Below are 18,142 nucleotides of genomic sequence, written 5' to 3' on the forward strand. Positions count from 1 at the left end.
TCTCAGGATAGCACTGAATTACTCGCCTTAGTTAATGACTTAGTTAATTGACCGTGGCTTTTGGAAGGCAGGAGGTAGTGCCAAAGCACATTTGGCAAGCCTCTCAGATGATTAAAAAAAAAAAACACAAAACATATATACACTAGTACACATGTACACATCTCTGACAAAAGGACGGTGGCTATAGATAAAACAAAAGGACACCTCATCTCCTACTGGGTACCTAAATGAAGTGCCAAAACCATTTTGTCCTGTGTTACAGCCGCTATAGCATATGAGCCTCCGAGGTTCAGCTCCTTCTCAGATGGAACACTGCCTCATCTCCTTTTAACCATTTTAACCCTTTTTTCAAATTGCTGTTAAACAGCTACATATATATATATATATCAGCATCTGTCTGTGCCTCTCTACCTTAAGCATGAGATACCCAGCCACAAGAGAATATACACCAGAGAATTTGTAAACATTGATGATAACTGGGTAGAAGAATCAATTTAATTTCATAATTGTTGTGTGAAACCAAAGACATTGTACAGTTTAATTAACCTGTACTTCCTGTAAAACCGGTTCTTTACTACAGCAAAATAAACAGGTAGTTCACATGCAAAGAAATAGTTTACAACTTAACTTCCAATTCCTAGTAACGAGCTCACAGTCCTCTTTTTGAGTAATGCAGAACTAGTAGTGGGCTGCTGCAAAAACCCCTACTTTGGTGACTGTCACCAAAGCACAGCAGCCTGTATTCCAATTCACTGGAAGACAGTATTTCAATTAAACTCTCTGGTTCACAAGTAACTTGTTCATAGATGCTATTTCCTAACTTTTTGCATTGCTGGGGTCTCTCACTGTATCTTATCCCAAACTTGCCTGTGGGACCAGAGCATCTCCATACACTGATGCCCAGTACCTAGAGCAAGTACCAAGCCCATCTGGTACTGCTTACTAGAGTGTTCATCAGCTCATGCAGAGCCCAGAACTGACGCTGCAATTTCCCAGCTCAGCGAGCAGCACCCCACAGTGCCCCGTGCATGACTGCTTGCCTAATCTGAATTTTTAAACACTGTGAAGTTACTCTGCAGTTATTACCATGGCAACTGACCTACCTTAAGCAAGACAAAACTATTTACCTGGTTTACCTACGGACAGATCACTTGCCTAATAAAATACTGAGAAGGTCTTAAAGCAGTCTAGTTACTCAAACACTAGAATGCAAGTTCATGTGAGAGCTGCTCTCAGAGTCGTTACCACTCAGGCTATACTATGGCTACGAGCAAACCGCTCCTGCTTGCTAACTTTTAGATGGGGTATGGAAATCCATCTTACCTGCCTTTCGGGGGATTCAGAGGATTCGTTTGCTGAAAACACTCCCACTTTAGTGGCTTGATAACAAGATGGCATATGAATAAGAGATACTTTAGTTACAAATGCACCAGCAAGTCGTTAAGTACTTAATCACTACAATGATCTTTCTGCAAAGAAAAAGACATTGTTACCTAGACTTGCACTTGAATGGCTAAGAATTCTATCTCCCAAAACACAGAGAATGCAGAAGCAGTCACAATTCTATTCGCATTAATCATTAACAGCGTAACAAAACCCAGTGACGAGATCTTTAGGAACTCATTAACAAGGGCATAGTGTACACACTTTTATTTAAACATGGCAATTTACACAATAGCTAAAAGTTCACTTTTTTTTATTACTCCCTCAGGAAAACCTGTGTACCTGGATATCAGAATTAGCACCTAGTGTTTATAAAGGAAAATAAAGACTTTGCAGTATTATTTACTGCAAGCACTGGTCAGATTCTAAGCAATTTGGGCGCAGTGACACATGGATACATTAAATAATCTAATTTCTTGTGATCATCCGATTAGCTCATTGCTTCACCTCAGTAGTGGAGTTTTGGGTAACTGGTTATCTCTGAAACACTAGGAGTGCATAGTTCATAAGGCTAAATACATCTGACAAAATGGGACAAATCACAGTTGTGGTCTGAAATTATTGCAGTGCAAATTTAAAATTGCAGTGTTTTTAAAGCAGTGGAACATAATAAAGAGGTAGGTACTTTCCTCCTTGATGGTAAGAATTTAACATTGCTTAAGAGTAGTTCAAGTTAAGTAGCTTTATGTTAGATATCTCAGGTACACAAAAAAGTCATGGCAGACTGGATTAACTGGAAGATATTTAAAATTATATATAAAATGTTTCACTGGCATAAAAAAGTTATATTGCAAGAGGTTACTTATTGTGGAATAAGCTATTATTCTTAACTTGAAATACACCAATTAAACTTTTAGTGACATAAAGCCATATTTACCTTGATGTTCAATACTTTAGGAAGGTAACTCCCTTTGCTAAAGGTGGGCCACTAAAGATCAGAAGACAGATGTTTCATGAAAATAAAGTGCACTTTTCTGCTCAGAGCAATGGCTCATGCTTCTTCTAAGAAGGAGCTGCTAATTATATGAACTTATTTATCTACCAGGATTGTCAAAAAAAAGCAATCAAGACCTGATGGAAATTACTAGGCAATGCCAGAAAAAGAAAGCCACTTTTGGTGCAACTCGTGGACTATCTCCTCCCTTCCCCCTTTTTGTTCCACAGTATGCAATTTTTAGTAAAAATATTTCCTTCCTTTCTGAAGCTTGGCTCAACATTCTCTTCAAAAGTAGTAATATCAGCACTCGTGCACCACTGAAGGCTATCAGGTGTCCTGACAAAGCAGAGAGAACGTTTACATGAAGAAATGGCATATTTTAAATAGCACTTTTTTTTTTTTTTACAAAGCGGATTACAAGACGAGTGTCAAGTTTTCGAATCATTACAACAATATCCTCTCTGACTGTAATTCATCAGTTATACCATCTAGCTTACTGAAACATTCATTGCCTTTGAATTGAAACACGTACTTGCCTTTATACTGCAATGTGATTTAACTGAAAGGTGCCAAAATGAACACTTTTACATCATTTTCACTCATACACAAGATGTCATGCACAGTCGAGAGATTAGATTTTGAATCTATTTACAATTTTACATATTTTACAATATATATTTCATCTTTACAGCTACAGAATAAATTCAGACTAACATTGGTACCTTTCAAGTTTCTGCTGGAACTCCAATTCTTTAAGTTAAACTAATTATTAAAAACAAGTAAGTGCATGCCTAGAAGGAAGCTTTCAGGAAAGATGTCAATGGACTAGTGTTGCTTAAAAATTACACCTGTTTGTGTAGAAAATTTAAATTCAGTTCAAAAACCCACAAAAGCCTAATAGAAATCTACTTGACTAAAATAAATACAATTCATTACACTTAACAAAAAAAAAAGTACCTTTAAAAATGATTTAAGCTCATCTGATTTTTAGCCTTAAATTTATTTCCCTTCCCAAGTAGCAGATAGTACTAGGTGAGAATAAGGATGCTTTTCAAAGTTAACACTGATAATTATCCTGCATACACCTGAGGCTGCAGTGGTGGGGGCAGCTTGTCATTCTCCACATTTTCAGAGTCAATAGCTGCTAAGGCTTGATTTTTTGGTTTTATTTCTAATGGATATTTCTCAACAATATCTTGGACTTCCTTTGTAATTCCATCAGTCCAATCTATTAGGTCTTTCTCAAGCTTCTTGGCTTCATTGACAATTCTTTCCTGTCTCTCATTCAACTGAGATAGTAGGTCTAGGTTTTTATACATTTGCTTAACACCCAGGCACACATCAGGTGAAAAACCATCAGATTCTTGCTTCTTCGGGGATGTCTGACCAGTCATAAACCGATCAAAATCTTCTTGGCTTAGATTTAAAGACTGAGCATCCAGTTTTTCAATGAAGGCCACAGCACAGCACTACAAACAAAACAGAGAGTAAGCAACATTGCAAGCTACAGATTGGAACTTATGCATTCTATTTTTTTAATCCCACTGTTAGACCAGTAACCAATTATTTTACGCTTCAACAGATTGCTCCTAAAGAGCTTTTCCAGGAGCTAACTATATCGGACAGTTCATATGCCTCTCTCCTCTCCCCAAAGTTTGAAGTCGTCAAAATCTGGAGAATAATACAGGAAGACACCATTTCAGCTGAACGGTTCTGACTCACTGGATAATGTCCATTGCAGACCTCAGGGTCACTGCATTTTGGAGGTGAGAGACCAGAAAGAACAGGACATGACAACTAGACAAGAGCACTATATTAATATTTAATAATCTGATCAGCAGAGATCTGCTATGCTCTCTATTCATTTTCTGAAGGAATGTCAAATGCCCATCTTACCCTGTGGATGCCCTCCTCCTACTGAAAGGCATTTTTAACATTCCAAGTATTTCATTCAACTACATATTTCCCCTCGAGAATTACTTTACGATGAAATGCAGAGAAGCCAAGTTCATAATCATCATTACTTCTAATACAAGCAAGCACACCAATAAATCCCTCCTACAGAAGCTTTAAAAAGCCTGTTTACCTCCACACATTAATGGCCTAGTTCTGCAGTCCCTTCAAGGGATAAACTCTCATGGGCTTAAATGGGGAACTTTGCATCTGTAACATCTGCAGAGTCCAAACTCAGGATTTTAGGAATAGAAAGTACTTATCTCCTTACAGAATAAAAATATACCCAAGTCTTAGCATCAGACTGTTCAAATAAACGGTTTAATATTATAAAGAAAGCAAAGCACTGGTTGGTCAGAGAAGGAAGAGAGAGGAGATATAAAGCAAAAGAGCTTTCTGTACTCTAAGTAACATCAACCACTATTTGCAGAGTAGTTTTAATTTTCCTTCGATGTTATGCTGCATTTGCCTTTACTGGAAATTCCTACATTCAAATAAAAGACAGTCTTGTTGTACAAAACTTCAACACTGTTCCTGCGCTTACCAGGTTGGTAAAATAGTAGCCGTCTTCTCCTGTCATTAGCCTGCTTGGATTACAGAAGCGTGTTATATACTGGATGTTAGACTGCAGGCGGGGTGGGTTTCCCTTCAAAACAATGTATATAAGCGTTGGGAGAAAGTCATCAGCAGAAGCTGGTTCATTTTTTGTGATTTTAATAGCATTAAATATATGCTTGCTGCACTTGGTGATGCATGCTAATTTGTCTCGAGGGACACGCTTTGAATCCATTTCGATAATATCTGTAAGATAAAAGAGTTCTCAAATCATTAAAACCATATTAATCGGACACCTGAATGAGTAGGACACTTATTAGACAATACTAAAATGGCATGATTTTTATCTGTGGTACATGATGTTCCATAAAAGTATCTCCTTATTCAACCTTCTCTTGGTTCAGTCCAAGTATTTCAAATAGATCAGGTAAGCCTAAACACTTCTGTGATGGAAAAATTATTCCCCCTTCACAGATGATATACTAGTCCAATACCACAAAGACTACTGCAAATCTAAAAGCCCGGACCCCCTTCTGATGACAGCAGAAAATAATCTCGATGAACAAGAGATCTGAAATTTAAAGCTGTAAATATAAACTTCATGGTTCACAAACCTGTAATTGCTTTTACAACCATATCAGAAACTTCTGGAATTTCTTCATTGACAGGAACACACAGCATTTGTGGAGTTACCCAGTGCAAAGCCCTACGACAAGGAAAAAAAAAAGTTAAACCATTCTGTGCCAGTAACATTCAGGTGTTTGAAACCAGCTGCTTCTTGGATTCAATGCACAAGAAGTGCTTTGTGTAAATGAGGCACTAGTCCAGTTACAAGCTAGTTTATTCCACTGAGGTAATTTATTTCCAGGAAAAATATTTTCTTTTTTTTTTTTTTTTTTTTTTGCTATAACTTAACAAAAGCACACCAATTAGTTTTCCTAGGGTAGTAGCTTTCATTGTTCATTCTATTCATTCCTTCTGTTTCTTAAATAAAGTGTTTTAAACTCTTTCTGGTTAAAAAGCTTCCCATTTTTGTATGTACACCAAAAGATTTTTGATGTGCTTGATTCAGAGCTCCTTCACAGGACTGTGGATTACTCAACTATTTTTCTTTCAAAGACTTACCTGATTCTCTTTTGGACAGTAAGATCTTTCTTCTCATCATCAGTTGTTTCAGGGCAAAAGACATACTTATACTGTCGAGTCATAATGTATTTTTCAATCTGATCCATTGCTTTGTCAACTTTTTCAGGGGGCACTGAAAGGTACAAATCCCACCCCAATACAGTAAATAAACTATTCCGTGGCTGTTTTGAAGATTTAATACAGTTTGGTCCTAATATCACCAAATCAGTACTACTGACTTGAGCCAACCTGGGTTAATGAAGAATGGATATACTTGGAGAATTTTCACTCTCTACAGCAGAAGTAAAAATATAATGGTGAGAACACCACAGTGACACGCCAAAGTACATGCACAGGTTCACAATGAAGGGCATTCATTTAGCACATTTGAGAAACACATTAGGTTCAGCTGCTTGTAGCTTAGATGAATATTTCTCAAAAACACAAGACTTTGAGAATAAATCTAATAAGGACTTCCAAGTCCTCTGTTCCTCTTTATATCTAAAAAAAAAATCCCTGGGTATGTTTAAGCTGTGCCACTTACATACCAGGCACATAAAAGCAGTCCACAACAGCAACACTCCCCTCTCACAGGCTTCTTGTACATTACGGTGTAATGTAAGGCTCACAGCCTGTTAATTGGGTTGAGGCTACACATTCAACCTCAGTTTTAAACAAACAGTATTGAATTTAAACCAAGAAATGAAAACAACTAAACCACATTTAATTGAGAGCTTAACAAAAACCTGTAAAACCAAATAATTTAGACTGCAAAACTTTATAGAACTGGTGCTGCTGGGAATAGTTCTAACTATGGTACTAGAATTTGTTAACAGCATTTCTGAAAGCTAGTTAGGAATGCTTTGTTTTTACTTGAAAATGCAAGAGGCTTTATCCTCAAATCATTACTTTTTCAGCAGTAAGATATGAGGAAGAAGAACATGATACCTTTCCAACGTGTCTGTAATTTCTCTGCTACATTTTGATAGAAGTCCTGGGCACATTCAGATTGCTCCTCAATACTTAAGTCCTGTAACAGAAAACTGATTAAGTGTGCATGTGTGAAAGAAATGGCAGCAATGCCTCTGATGTTTTGTTTTTGTTTAAGGAAAGTGTCCAGATGCAGTAACAGTCTGAGAACGCAAATATATCGTCAGAGGTGTTTATGTTGGCTAAATTATATTAAAAAATATGAGAAACCAAGACATACTGGCTCTTTAACATGTGAAAGACATGTTTATTTGCTGAACAGATGTGTATTAGCAATGGAATTGGACAGATGCAATGCCATTTTCCCCAGACACATCCCTGAGTAACGGTGACAAAATAATGTAGACTATTAAGCAGAATCCTTGCTCCCAATTTTGGGTCTATAACTTTTTAAAAGATGATATACAGTATACCAAAAAACCAAGAACATAAATCATATATTTGAAGGAATATTTATACAGTAAACACTTCTAATGATAAAGTTACTATGAAATATATTCACAATGTTATTTGCAAAACAACATTGTCTTTTGAGCATTAACTGAGCTACTGAAGAACACTGGAGGTTTGAAGGGTTAAGATTAACTTTACAGATCAAGTCACTTTTCAAGTCACTTTTCACCATTAAATGGCACCATAAAACCATACGTTAAAAAAAAAAAAATGGAGAGACAACTTAGTTTCTGAATTCTTTAAGGCCAAAAACTACAGTTACCCTGAACAGTCTCAGCTCTGATGACAGTGCTGCATTTTAGGCCTGGTTTATGTGTAGCAAATTGTACGTTTTGAGAAAGACTTCTTTTTGACTAGCACAAACTATCAAGGAACCAGGAAATGAGAGTACATTCCATGTTTATAACCAATAACACCACCACACTATTTTCACAAACTCTATGCTCAGAATGAATCAGTTCTAAAAGGAAAAAAAAAAAAACCACTTCAAGATGTTTTCAAAGTGTAAGATTCCATCAAAACTCCCTTTAATTTCCAGTCCAATTTGAGGATATAATTTGAGTAACTACATACCAAATAGGAAAGGTTGGGGGGTGGGGGAAGTGTGTTGAATACTGACTGATTTCAACCATAGGTGGCACTACAGACACATTGATATTTCAAGAACATTAAATTCTTATATGGAGAATGAAGATGTAACCCTTATTCCATATTAAAAAAACCCACCAAAAACAAAAAAACCCACAGTCAGGTTCCCCTTCCCCAAAGAAAAGGAGACAGGTGGTTTGATACTGTATTATAACTTTTTAGACTTAAGATATCTAAAAACTCATTATGTAATATATTATCATTTCCACAGGTCATACTTATCTAGAAAATTGTTTGTTCAACAGACATTTCATCTTTCAGAACTAATTTATTCAGGATGCAAAGGGAAGTTCTCTCAAGACAGCCGAGATACTGGGGTTTGAGGGTTTCTTTGGTCACATACCCATACCAAAAAGGAAGGCATTCAGAATTTGAGACTGCTGCTAGATCTTCATTTGACTAAGCATATCAGCTGAAGACTCCTGTATACAATATATAAAAACCAAACTGCTGGAAGAGCAGCATTTTTCTCCATCTCTCCCTAATTTCCCCATTTTATTTATGTAAAAGGCATGCAAAACTTACCCTTTTATGATTCATTGTGTCCAAAAATAGTTTACATTGCTTATAGATATCTTGTCCAGGTTTATGATATGTCTTGAGAAATTCAATAAATTCCTTGGATACTCGATCTGTCTCGATGCTAGCCTGCCTGTTTATAGAAGGGCTGGGAGCCTTGGCTTCTTGGATCTCTGCTGGGAAAATTTGGGCACATCAGATTAGATTTGTTACACTGATGGATGAATTCAGGAAGCATTTAATGTGTATTAAAATTTCAGGGTTTTTTTTTCCAACTGTGTAGATGAATAAGCATTTATTCCTCAAGCTTTACCAGTGAAATGCTGGATATTATTAAACAGAACTCTAGGAAACCAAGTATTCCACTGAAGTGAAACATTGATAGCCGCATACCCATTTACACTAACGGCCTTTTTATATCAGCAAATTACTGTAACATGGGTGTGTTTTCCAGTGTCTTGCATTTTCATTCCCAGGTAAAATATCTCCATATACGGTCAAGGCTTCCAGATGGGATTCTGCAGCAGTTTAGAATAACGGAGCAGTCCCTTTTCCATTCTCCCTCACCTTTACTCACATTCCTGCTCCTTTGCTTGCACCAACACAAGTATTCATTCAACTGGCTCATGAACTAGCTCAGGGAGTAGTAGTGCGGGGCAGTCCTAGTCAGAAATTGGTGTTTCATATGGGGTTATTTTTCAGCTTGATCAGCTCCCCAAGCTGGCTTCCTAGCAGGTCACAGGAGCATCATCAACAGCACAAGACAAGGAATGGGAGCATGAGGTTGGTGCAAACGCAGCAGCCCTTCTTTGGCTAGGCAGCAGATGCCACAGAATCCTGCCTGCAGTGTAAATGAGAACTTGGCCATTTGTGTTTCAGCAAGAGCAGAAGCACTGCGTCTGTTCAAGGAAGAATTTGCTTGGCACTCAAGAAGGAGGTAGGAACACAGACTGCAGACTGCACACAGCACTGGATGCAAGTTTATAAAGCTGCAACCACAGGGTTTTTCCACACAAACACATCTGATTTTCCAAGGTATACGTTGCAAGTTAATTGTACTGATCCAATACCTTCACCACCCAAGTTTAGTTCACCCACCTTTCAACTTGCCAGCCAACACTGCTCAAAATGAAGGATTGAACAGAGATGATGTAAGTGAACATGATGAAAAGCAAGCAGCAAAGAGACAGAAAACGTTCATGATCAACATGATACAAACATTTCTTTCAATCTGAAAATACTAACATGCACAACAAAAAAAAAAAATCCTTGTTTCAATAAGCATACATGCAGAACTCCAAAATAAAAGGAAATAAATGAGATTAGTATATTTAAATTGGTATGTTTAATTTGAACTTGAGGTAGCTTATCAGAGGATTTTTGTTTGGTGGTTGTTTTTTGCTTTTAAGGAGATCCAGCACTATACTAAATTCAAAGCTGTATGATCCAGTGACTAACAAACACTGATCATTTGACCAAAGCACAGGACTCATTCGGACCTCTACACTTCAACATAACCTTCTCTGGATAATTTGGTCAGGTACCATTAGAACATTTATGGTATTTAACTGGTAAGAATGGAAAAGGTTTTACAAATATTTACATTCCAACTGTAGCAATCAAGATAAAAAGTGCAAATCAATCTCCTTTCTAGTTACACCAGAACACTTCTTCCAGTGGGGATTTCCTCCAACCTTCTTTATACCTAACATTCAAAGTAGAATGCCTGTACAGTATTCAGGCTGAACGGCAACCATTACTACATGTTGATCTAAATTTGTCACATTTAATATTACATAACCAGTAAGAAGAGAACATAGTTTTGAAATAATAAACAAAGAAAGCGGGTACACTTTTGAAAGGGTAGAATTATAATATTTTTTTCCCCACAATTAATTACTGACTTCATTTCAAGGAATGGCTGAAGATTTATTTACTTATTTCAACGCTGAGTTCACTGTATTATAAAAATAATGAACCTCATTCTGCTATTTGACCTTAAGGAATATGAATATGATTTGTTCAGTCACAAATTGAAAACAGATTATTTTTTAGTTACTAGAGAGATGTAGTCAACTGAGGCAGATTACTGTTAATGTAGGCATTAAAAAAATTGAATGTTAGAATGAACTGTCTTTTTAATGAGTCACACCAAGAACTACATGTAGTCACTCAGAAATGTTGCAACTTTGTTAATCTTTGCATTGAAATCCTGATTTAAGGAAAATGAATCTGTACAATATGCACTGATTACTAAGGACTGCAGGAACAAATGTACTTTCAGCAACAAAGTATTTTCAACTTTGTCATGTACGCTGAAAGAATTAAGTCTAACTAAGAAGCAGCTGATTACAGAAAAGAAATTCCATCTGAACAAGTTAAAGAGAACCTAGTAGAGGAGATATGCCAAAATAAAGAGTATGGGAAGAGTTAAGAAAGGATCACCTTTACAAAGAATAAACACTATTAACATTAAAATCTTTCTCAAGGCATTCTACAAAAATGCTAGTTGTCACAGCAGAACATTAGCACTCCAGTGATTCACTATGGTTGTGCCATGGTCATGGATCTGAGTCAAGTAAAGAATATAAAAAAAGTGTTGTCATTAGCTCTACCACCCCCCCCATTCATCATCTTCATATAATTTGCAAAATAAAAAATGGTACATCATCTTCAAATTTCTTTAGTCAGCAGAACACATCAGAATTGCAAACAAATAACACAGGACAAGATCCTGAAATTGTTTGCATCAAGGGTTTTGGCATCCTTTAGTTTAAATGAAACAAGTATGTCTTCTCTTGATTTGAAATTGTCTTCTTGACTAATATAACAAACATCTGGAGATGTTTTGAGAATGCACAAGTTCTTGAAGTGTGAACTATTAAACTGATGTAGTTTCAACTTATAATCAGATTTATAATGGCAACCTGGAATTATTTTTTGATAAAAATATGAAGCAGCACAAGATCTAGCTACTCCTTATAAAATTCTTCTTTTTTTTGAAACTGCATAATTCTTCAGATGTCACGCTAAGGTAGAGCTCAAAGAAGCTTCAGCTCTATTCCTATACTCTCCCTACCAAAAAGCAAAGAATTGGTTTAGAGATTCAAGTTCACTTCAAGATGCTAGACTTGCTTTTTTTGTCATCTTCATATTCAACAGCACGTTACAACTGGCACAACCCTAGTTTGTATTTTGCAAAGCCCAGCTAAGAAATAAGCTTACTAAAATCAAGCAGCCAGCTTGCTCAAGCTGTACTGCATTACCTTCAGTAGGGGAAGCCAGTTCCCAGGAGGGAGTAAAAATCTCCTTCAAATCCCTGAGAATGTTATCAGCATTTCGCTCCCTCCCAAGCTGTCCTTGCTTAACGATTTTCTCTTGAGCCACTGAAATAAATGCAAAAGCAAGCAAGACACCAAGAGCAGGAGCACATCAGGAGAGATGGTGAATGGGATAAAAAAAGAAAATACGGAAAGTAAGAAGAATGAATGTAAAAAAAGTTCTTGATACATAGCTGAATGCCTCATTTAGCTGGCTGCTGCCCATGCACCAAGACAAATTCTAAAATGAAATCCAGGCACATTTAGAACTTCTTACTAAGGAAATGCATCATCTATAAGGCTAAGATACATTAATGTTGCTTTTTCTTCTGGAATGCCTCCTCCACAGTCTAGCATTTTCCAGTTTTTGCCCATGTAAGCTATTGCTATGCAAAGACATCAGTGCCATTAATCATTCTTACTTGTAACACATGCTGTAGAATGAACATTCAGCCAACCACAAACTTGATATTCACAACCCACATACACATAAACACTACAAGTTTCCTTTCACATTTATTTTCATGTAAAGGCACCCTGCTTACACATTCCATTTTTTCTGTGAAAGCTGCTGAAGCGATCCATTATGGCAGCATCATCTGGTATTTTACATCAGCATTTCTATCACACTTAGACATATCCGTTTGTTTGAGGTGACTGACAGCCAGTACCTTTTCTCCTGCTTTCTTCAGGAATAGTTCCCCTTCAAGTCCTAACCCACAGTGCCACACTATGGTTGGTGCATGAATCTAGCAAGAAACATGCATCATACAACCAAGATAGTTCCACTCAGCAGTGCAGTGGTAGACCACCACCACGAATACGTTTATACTACACTTTAGTGGAAGTGTTCCTGCATAACTAACACAAACACAGCCACAGATTTAGAAGTGCAATGCTCTATTTAAAAGATTGTTTGGCATCACCCAAAAGCTTATGTTTTTCTGTGTTTTCAGTAAGACTTCACATACTGCTCTCCAACTTTTTAAAGTCAAGTCACAGAGCATTACTCTGCCTCTTAGTACAATACATCTATCAAAAATACTTTTTAAGTTAACATGTCATACAGAACCATTAAAAGCAAAGGAGAAAGTTACCCTTCTTAGCTCCTGTTCTGGAAGAGGCAGTGAAGAACTTCTTGACAGTAGTGACCTTTCGTGTTTTCTCATTGGTTTTCTTTTCTTCAAATTTTGAAAAGGTCAGTGACTGCGCCCCTTGGGTACTCTGACTACTGGCATACGCTTCTTCCTCTTCACGCTGAAGCCTGGAAGTAGGAAAACGTAGGTCTAATTAAGGTGCTTAAAACCAGCACAAACAAGCTAATTTCCTGTGCAATAAATTAATTACTCATTTGACATGCTAATTCTCCTCTATACCCATCTTCATTTCTTGCTTCCTACCACAACTGCCTTCAGTACATTAAGTCCACTCTTTCCATGTTGTAATGGTGAAAGTGAGGGAAAGCTTACGATGGCCAGGGAAGATTAAATAGTAAGGTCAAAAGGGAGGAGACAAATATAATCATGGTCACCTTCCCCTCATAGAATCGTTTAGGTTGGAAAAGACCTTTAAGATCATCCAGTCCAACCATTAACCTAACATTACCAAGTCCACACTAAACCAATCAAGGGTAGACTAGACTAAACCATGTCCCAAAGTGCCACATCTACCCATTTTTTGAACACTTCCAGGGATGGTGACTCCACCACCTCTCTGGGCAGCCTGTTCCAATGCTTGACTACCCTTTCTGTGAAGAAATTTTTCCTAATTTCCAACCTAAACCTCCCCTGGGGCAGCTTGAGCCCATTTCCTCTCGTCCTATCACTAACTACTTGGGAGAAGAGACCAACACCCACCTCACTACACCCTCCTGTCAGGTAGCTGCAGAGAGCGATAAGGTCTCCCTCCCCTCAGCCTCCTCTTCTCCAGGCTAAACAACCCCAGTTCCCTCAGCTGCCACAGCCCTGAATTCTACAAAGGCAGAGGTGAAGGGAAAGACTGCGGGAGCACTTCCAATAGTTGATTCAGTCACCTTCCTCCCTACATCCTGTTCCCGAGTTTCACCACCTATTACTGCAGGCAATCCTTTACCATCTTACTGAAGATAAAAACCACGGCTCACAGCTGAGCAAGCGAAATACCCTGTTACAATCTCAGAAATATTTTGCGAGACATTACTGTTGTCATAATCTGTTTTCAGAGTCTTGGTAATACATACGCTTGATTGAATGAGTGAGGCAAATCACTGCCACACTGATGGGTACTTTGCAAAGACCAAGCCCATCTTTTAATCTACATGTACAAAGCAGGGAAGGGCAAACATACTAATCCTTCAATGGCTGCTTTTCTTCCTGTGCAGGAGGATTAAAATAGGTTAAATTATATTGCCCTTCAAGATGCCAAAAGGTTGAGCAATTTTCTTTAAAAATCCATCCAGCTCAGGATGGACCATAAATGGTCTTGCATTTGTAATCTCTTGAGGCAGGAACTGTGTCTTATCTGTGCTGACAAGCCTGTCTGTTCACTACAGCAAACAATCACAGCTTATCTGTTCCTTTAGCATCTCCCTACTGAAGAGTTACTTATTGAAGAATTCCTTAAATGCCCTATTTTATTGTACATCCATGTTATAAGACTGACAGCATAACTATCTGCTCTAGTAATGCTGAAGTCCTTATAACTGTTTAAGCCAAATTTATGGCAGAGGAAAAAGTGACATGTCCTCTGTACTGTACTCAACAGCTTATCTGGCACCTTCTGATTAGGCTAGAAAAGGTTTCAAGCACTTCCCTCTGCTTGTCTTTGCAGTTAATCTGTTCCAGTGCCAGACAGTAAAGAGAACTTGAAAAACAAACAAACAAACTACTTCAAGGCCTAAGGTAAGAGGGTCTAGGGTTAGATACCAGAAAACTTGGGGCTTCCAAACCATAACCGTGAGTTTGGACCCAACTCAAGTTTGGAGAGCTTCCACAGATGTCACCTTCAGGCAAGCCGATGCAAACACCGCACTTAATGCCTCCTCTTTTTTTTTTTCCTCCCAATGACCTTGGTTAACGTATCACTAGGTAAACTCAAGTTCACCACAGGTTCCAGACTCAAGTGCAGACATGTGTCTCAGTCATTTGCACTTTTTCCTAGAGCTCTGGTACATCTCTAATACATTAAGGTAAGCCTATGTAGAGAATCTGTGCAATACGAACAAACACCTCAGCCAGCTCAAGTCAACTGCCAATCAACTCTTAGTACACAGCTAGATGCGCCTCCATCTCAAGAATTCACATAACGCTGAAACAGTTAATTCTGAGTAGATGTCATGTAACTCACACCTGGAAGCAACACAAAGGACAGCTGTAGTACAAAAGAGGATGCTTTGCAGTTTCTCAGGCAGTGGATAATGCTTTTGCTTTCTACCCAAATCCAACAAAAAGCAGTTGTAGCTGCTCTTACTTTCTCACTCAAGCATAGATTTCCTCCAACCCCCATTCTCAGGGTCAAGCATTTATTGGACTAGGAAAACTAGACTGTTTTGCAGAAAATACATGCTTAGAAAAATTACCTGAATTATTAAAACTAAAGCTTTGATGCTTTTGGGCTTAACCCTGCAGTTTATAAGAATGACTACAGACCAAATTTTTTAAGTAAGTAGCTGAAATGTAAAACCATTGTGCTGGCTATATTCAAGACAATAACTGTGGTCTCCAGAGGCAGAGGCATTTTAATCAAAATTGTCACTTTCACCCTTCCAACCACTAGTTAGAATTACAGCTTTCAGTATGCAAATTAGGTCAAAGTATTTGTTGAGAGGGTGGGGGTGTTTACATTTGTCACTTCGCAGACTTTCTTTTAAAACCTTTTAAATTAGAATGTCATAAACAGTCATCTTTGCATCAAAAGACAGATTTTAATTCCTGCTGGAAAGGTCAAATTTAAGAACTTACGATGCAACTGAGCCAGAGTACATAGGACTAGAAAACGGGAGACGGGAATAGCATTTAGTGAAGTCACCCTACTGTAAAAGACAAAGGAAGAAAGAGGGCTCTTTACCGCTCTGCCAGCTCCCAATCCTCTTGAATCTGTTTCTGCCTGGCCTTATGGTATTCCTCTCTCCAGCACTTGGAGCAAAATCCCTGCCAAGCAGGATTGCCATAGTAACCACATCCCTTCTTGCACAGCAGCTCTGACTGATCAACGTGAATTCCTCTGCGTTCAGATTTCAGGTTCATTTTCTTCCTGTTTAAAGAGAAAAGGGTTAAAGACAGAAATGTGGTAACAGCCTGCTAGAAACAATTTCTTTTGAAGGCTTGTTTTTTTAGAAAGAAGTCACTTGTTTTAATTATTGAAGAGTTCCATAGTAACAAAATAAAGGAAGGGCACGGTTATATAACCATACAGCCCCAAGAGCCAACTGCAGCATTAGCATATGTTTGCATATCTTTAACCTGCAAACAGTACTAGACAGCTGGCCTGGAAAGCAAGCCAGCAGCACCAGTCATACAGCTACATACACATGTGGAAAAAGGCACAATTCTCTGATCTCACCAGCGCAGTCGCAGAGGCACAAAGCAATGGAGGAAAAAAAAGAAATACAGAAAGTTAGTCACCACCAAAAAGAAGCAAGCTGAGTAAGAGACAAAATGTAAATAGGTCTGTATTCAGGCTGAGACTGTCTCTGCAAAGAATCACACTAGTGAGACTTTAGATAATGTATCTTTGGCCTCGAAGAATACGTCTTCACAGCACAGTGAAGTGTCACAGCTAACTCAGCAGTGTACATTAACAGAGATGAGATGCGCCTCCATTTCCTTCAGTACTCAAGTTACTTCACGGTTAAGGTGAGCATCTGCATAAAGCACAGCCCTATAGAATTTATATATAGTGACTGCAACAAAAAGATTTATTTTCATGTCTATGCTACCACTGTGCAGAGCCTGTCTTCCAACAATCCAGCCCTCCCCTTTCTTTTTTTGCTTGACAGAAACCATCCCACATGCCAGCTTGCTCCCAAGGGCATTTCAACTACTTCATTCTAATTCTAAATGCTGGATTCATTTTAGGAGAAAAGCAGCACAGGATCACCAGCACTAGCAAGTTTAAGGTCCGCATATTAGAACATTGACATCTGGATTGCAATATTGACATACACAGACACTAGAAATATCACAGCATGGCATTGGAAAGCAGGTCTTGGTCACCAAATCCAGTACCTTAGCAGTTCGGTTTCTTGCTCTCACATTCGTAACCAAAGGTACTCCTAGCACTTCTTCCTCTAACAGGAAAACCAGAAGATTTTTAAACGAACACTGCCCTGCAGTTTGAAGACCCTGCCCTCCTCTCCAGCACATTACTGAAGATCATACAAGGAAAACAGAACACACATTGAGGTGCAATGTATGGAAAGCAAGATGAAAAGCATTTTTCTTCAATTAAAGAACATCAGTAATGGTCAGAGTAATCTTGTTTTTCCCCCAAGATTCATAATAACCCCTAAGTTCATATGTTTGAGGAATCTGGCTCTCCGGTTGGTCATGCTTCTGCCCAACAAAGGTTACTCACCCCTGGAAGCTCTTGCACTCAACAGTGTCAGAAAGAGCCCCAAACTCTTCCCTGGGTCAGCCAGCAAAAGATGTGACATGCACAACTGTCACCACACCAAAGATAGTTTTCTACTCTAGGAAGTAACAGCTACTTTGTTCCAAGCTGAATTATACAAGATCAACCATTTTAAAAGATTGATAATATTTAACATTTCCCATTAATCTAAACAAGTTATTTTAAGTAAAGTAACGGGGAAACACATGAGATTTTCTCTGAGGGGGAACAAATTAAATATTCCATCTTATCTATGTAAGTATTAAGACTCCTTCCACTAATATCTTTTCTATCTTTGAAAGAAGTCATGAGTTTCTAAAAATAATCTAAAAACAGTTTCATTGTAGAGACCTGTATATTAAGGGAATCAGTTTCTTAATGGCATCGTTTATAAAGATACATTTTCTCATTTATATAGAGGAAAAGCAGCTGAATACTCTCTTCTTTCCCACAGAAACATCTGACAGTTAAACAGACATTAATACTCTTCTGCAAAGCAAAATGAAAAAAAACAACTAGATCTTAAATATTTGAGCGTGCTTTACTTCATTCCCATATGGACAAATTAACAGGGGAAAATAAGTACATTGCCTTCACAAAAATCTTTTGG

The 18,142-nt window shown here is 37.9% G+C and overlaps 1 protein-coding gene across 8 annotated transcripts; it reads right to left on the bottom strand.

Annotated features, from left to right (window-relative positions):
* Positions 1-1,313: 1,313 nt before the first annotated feature.
* RABGEF1 (RAB guanine nucleotide exchange factor 1) lies at positions 1,314-17,318 on the bottom strand. 8 transcript variants are annotated; one of them, XM_075719386.1, is made up of 11 exons: positions 17,148-17,318; positions 15,988-16,173; positions 13,041-13,207; positions 11,890-12,009; positions 9,722-9,742; positions 8,630-8,799; positions 6,962-7,043; positions 6,014-6,146; positions 5,503-5,594; positions 4,878-5,134; positions 1,314-3,849 (listed from the first exon to the last, which is right to left on the bottom strand). In XM_075719386.1, the coding sequence occupies exons 2-11, from the start codon at positions 16,164-16,166 to the stop codon at positions 3,451-3,453; spliced, it is 1,620 nt and encodes a 539-aa protein (XP_075575501.1). In that variant the 5' UTR covers positions 16,167-16,173; positions 17,148-17,318; the 3' UTR covers positions 1,314-3,450. The 8 variants fall into 8 exon arrangements, with proteins under 8 accessions (XP_075575501.1, XP_075575503.1, XP_075575502.1 ...); XM_075719388.1 differs by lacking the exon at positions 9,722-9,742 and having other exon boundaries at positions 8,630-8,796; XM_075719387.1 differs by lacking the exon at positions 9,722-9,742.
* Between the last annotated feature and the right edge of the window lie 824 nt (positions 17,319-18,142).

Source organism: Pelecanus crispus, chromosome 12 (assembly GCF_030463565.1).
Source record: "Pelecanus crispus isolate bPelCri1 chromosome 12, bPelCri1.pri, whole genome shotgun sequence".
Lineage (NCBI taxonomy): Eukaryota > Metazoa > Chordata > Aves > Pelecaniformes > Pelecanidae > Pelecanus > Pelecanus crispus.

Coding starts and splice junctions, on each gene's coding strand:
- RABGEF1 (XM_075719386.1), bottom strand. CDS start 16,166: ATGAACCTGAAATCTGAACGCAGAGGAATTCACGTTGATCAGTCAGAG. Junction 7,044..8,629: donor ACACAATGAATCATAAAAGG/GTAAGTTTTGCA, acceptor TTTCTGTTACAG/GACTTAAGTATTGAGGAGCA. Junction 3,850..4,877: donor GCTACTATTTTACCAACCTG/GTAAGCGCAGGA, acceptor TTTTGTTTGTAG/TGCTGTGCTGTGGCCTTCAT.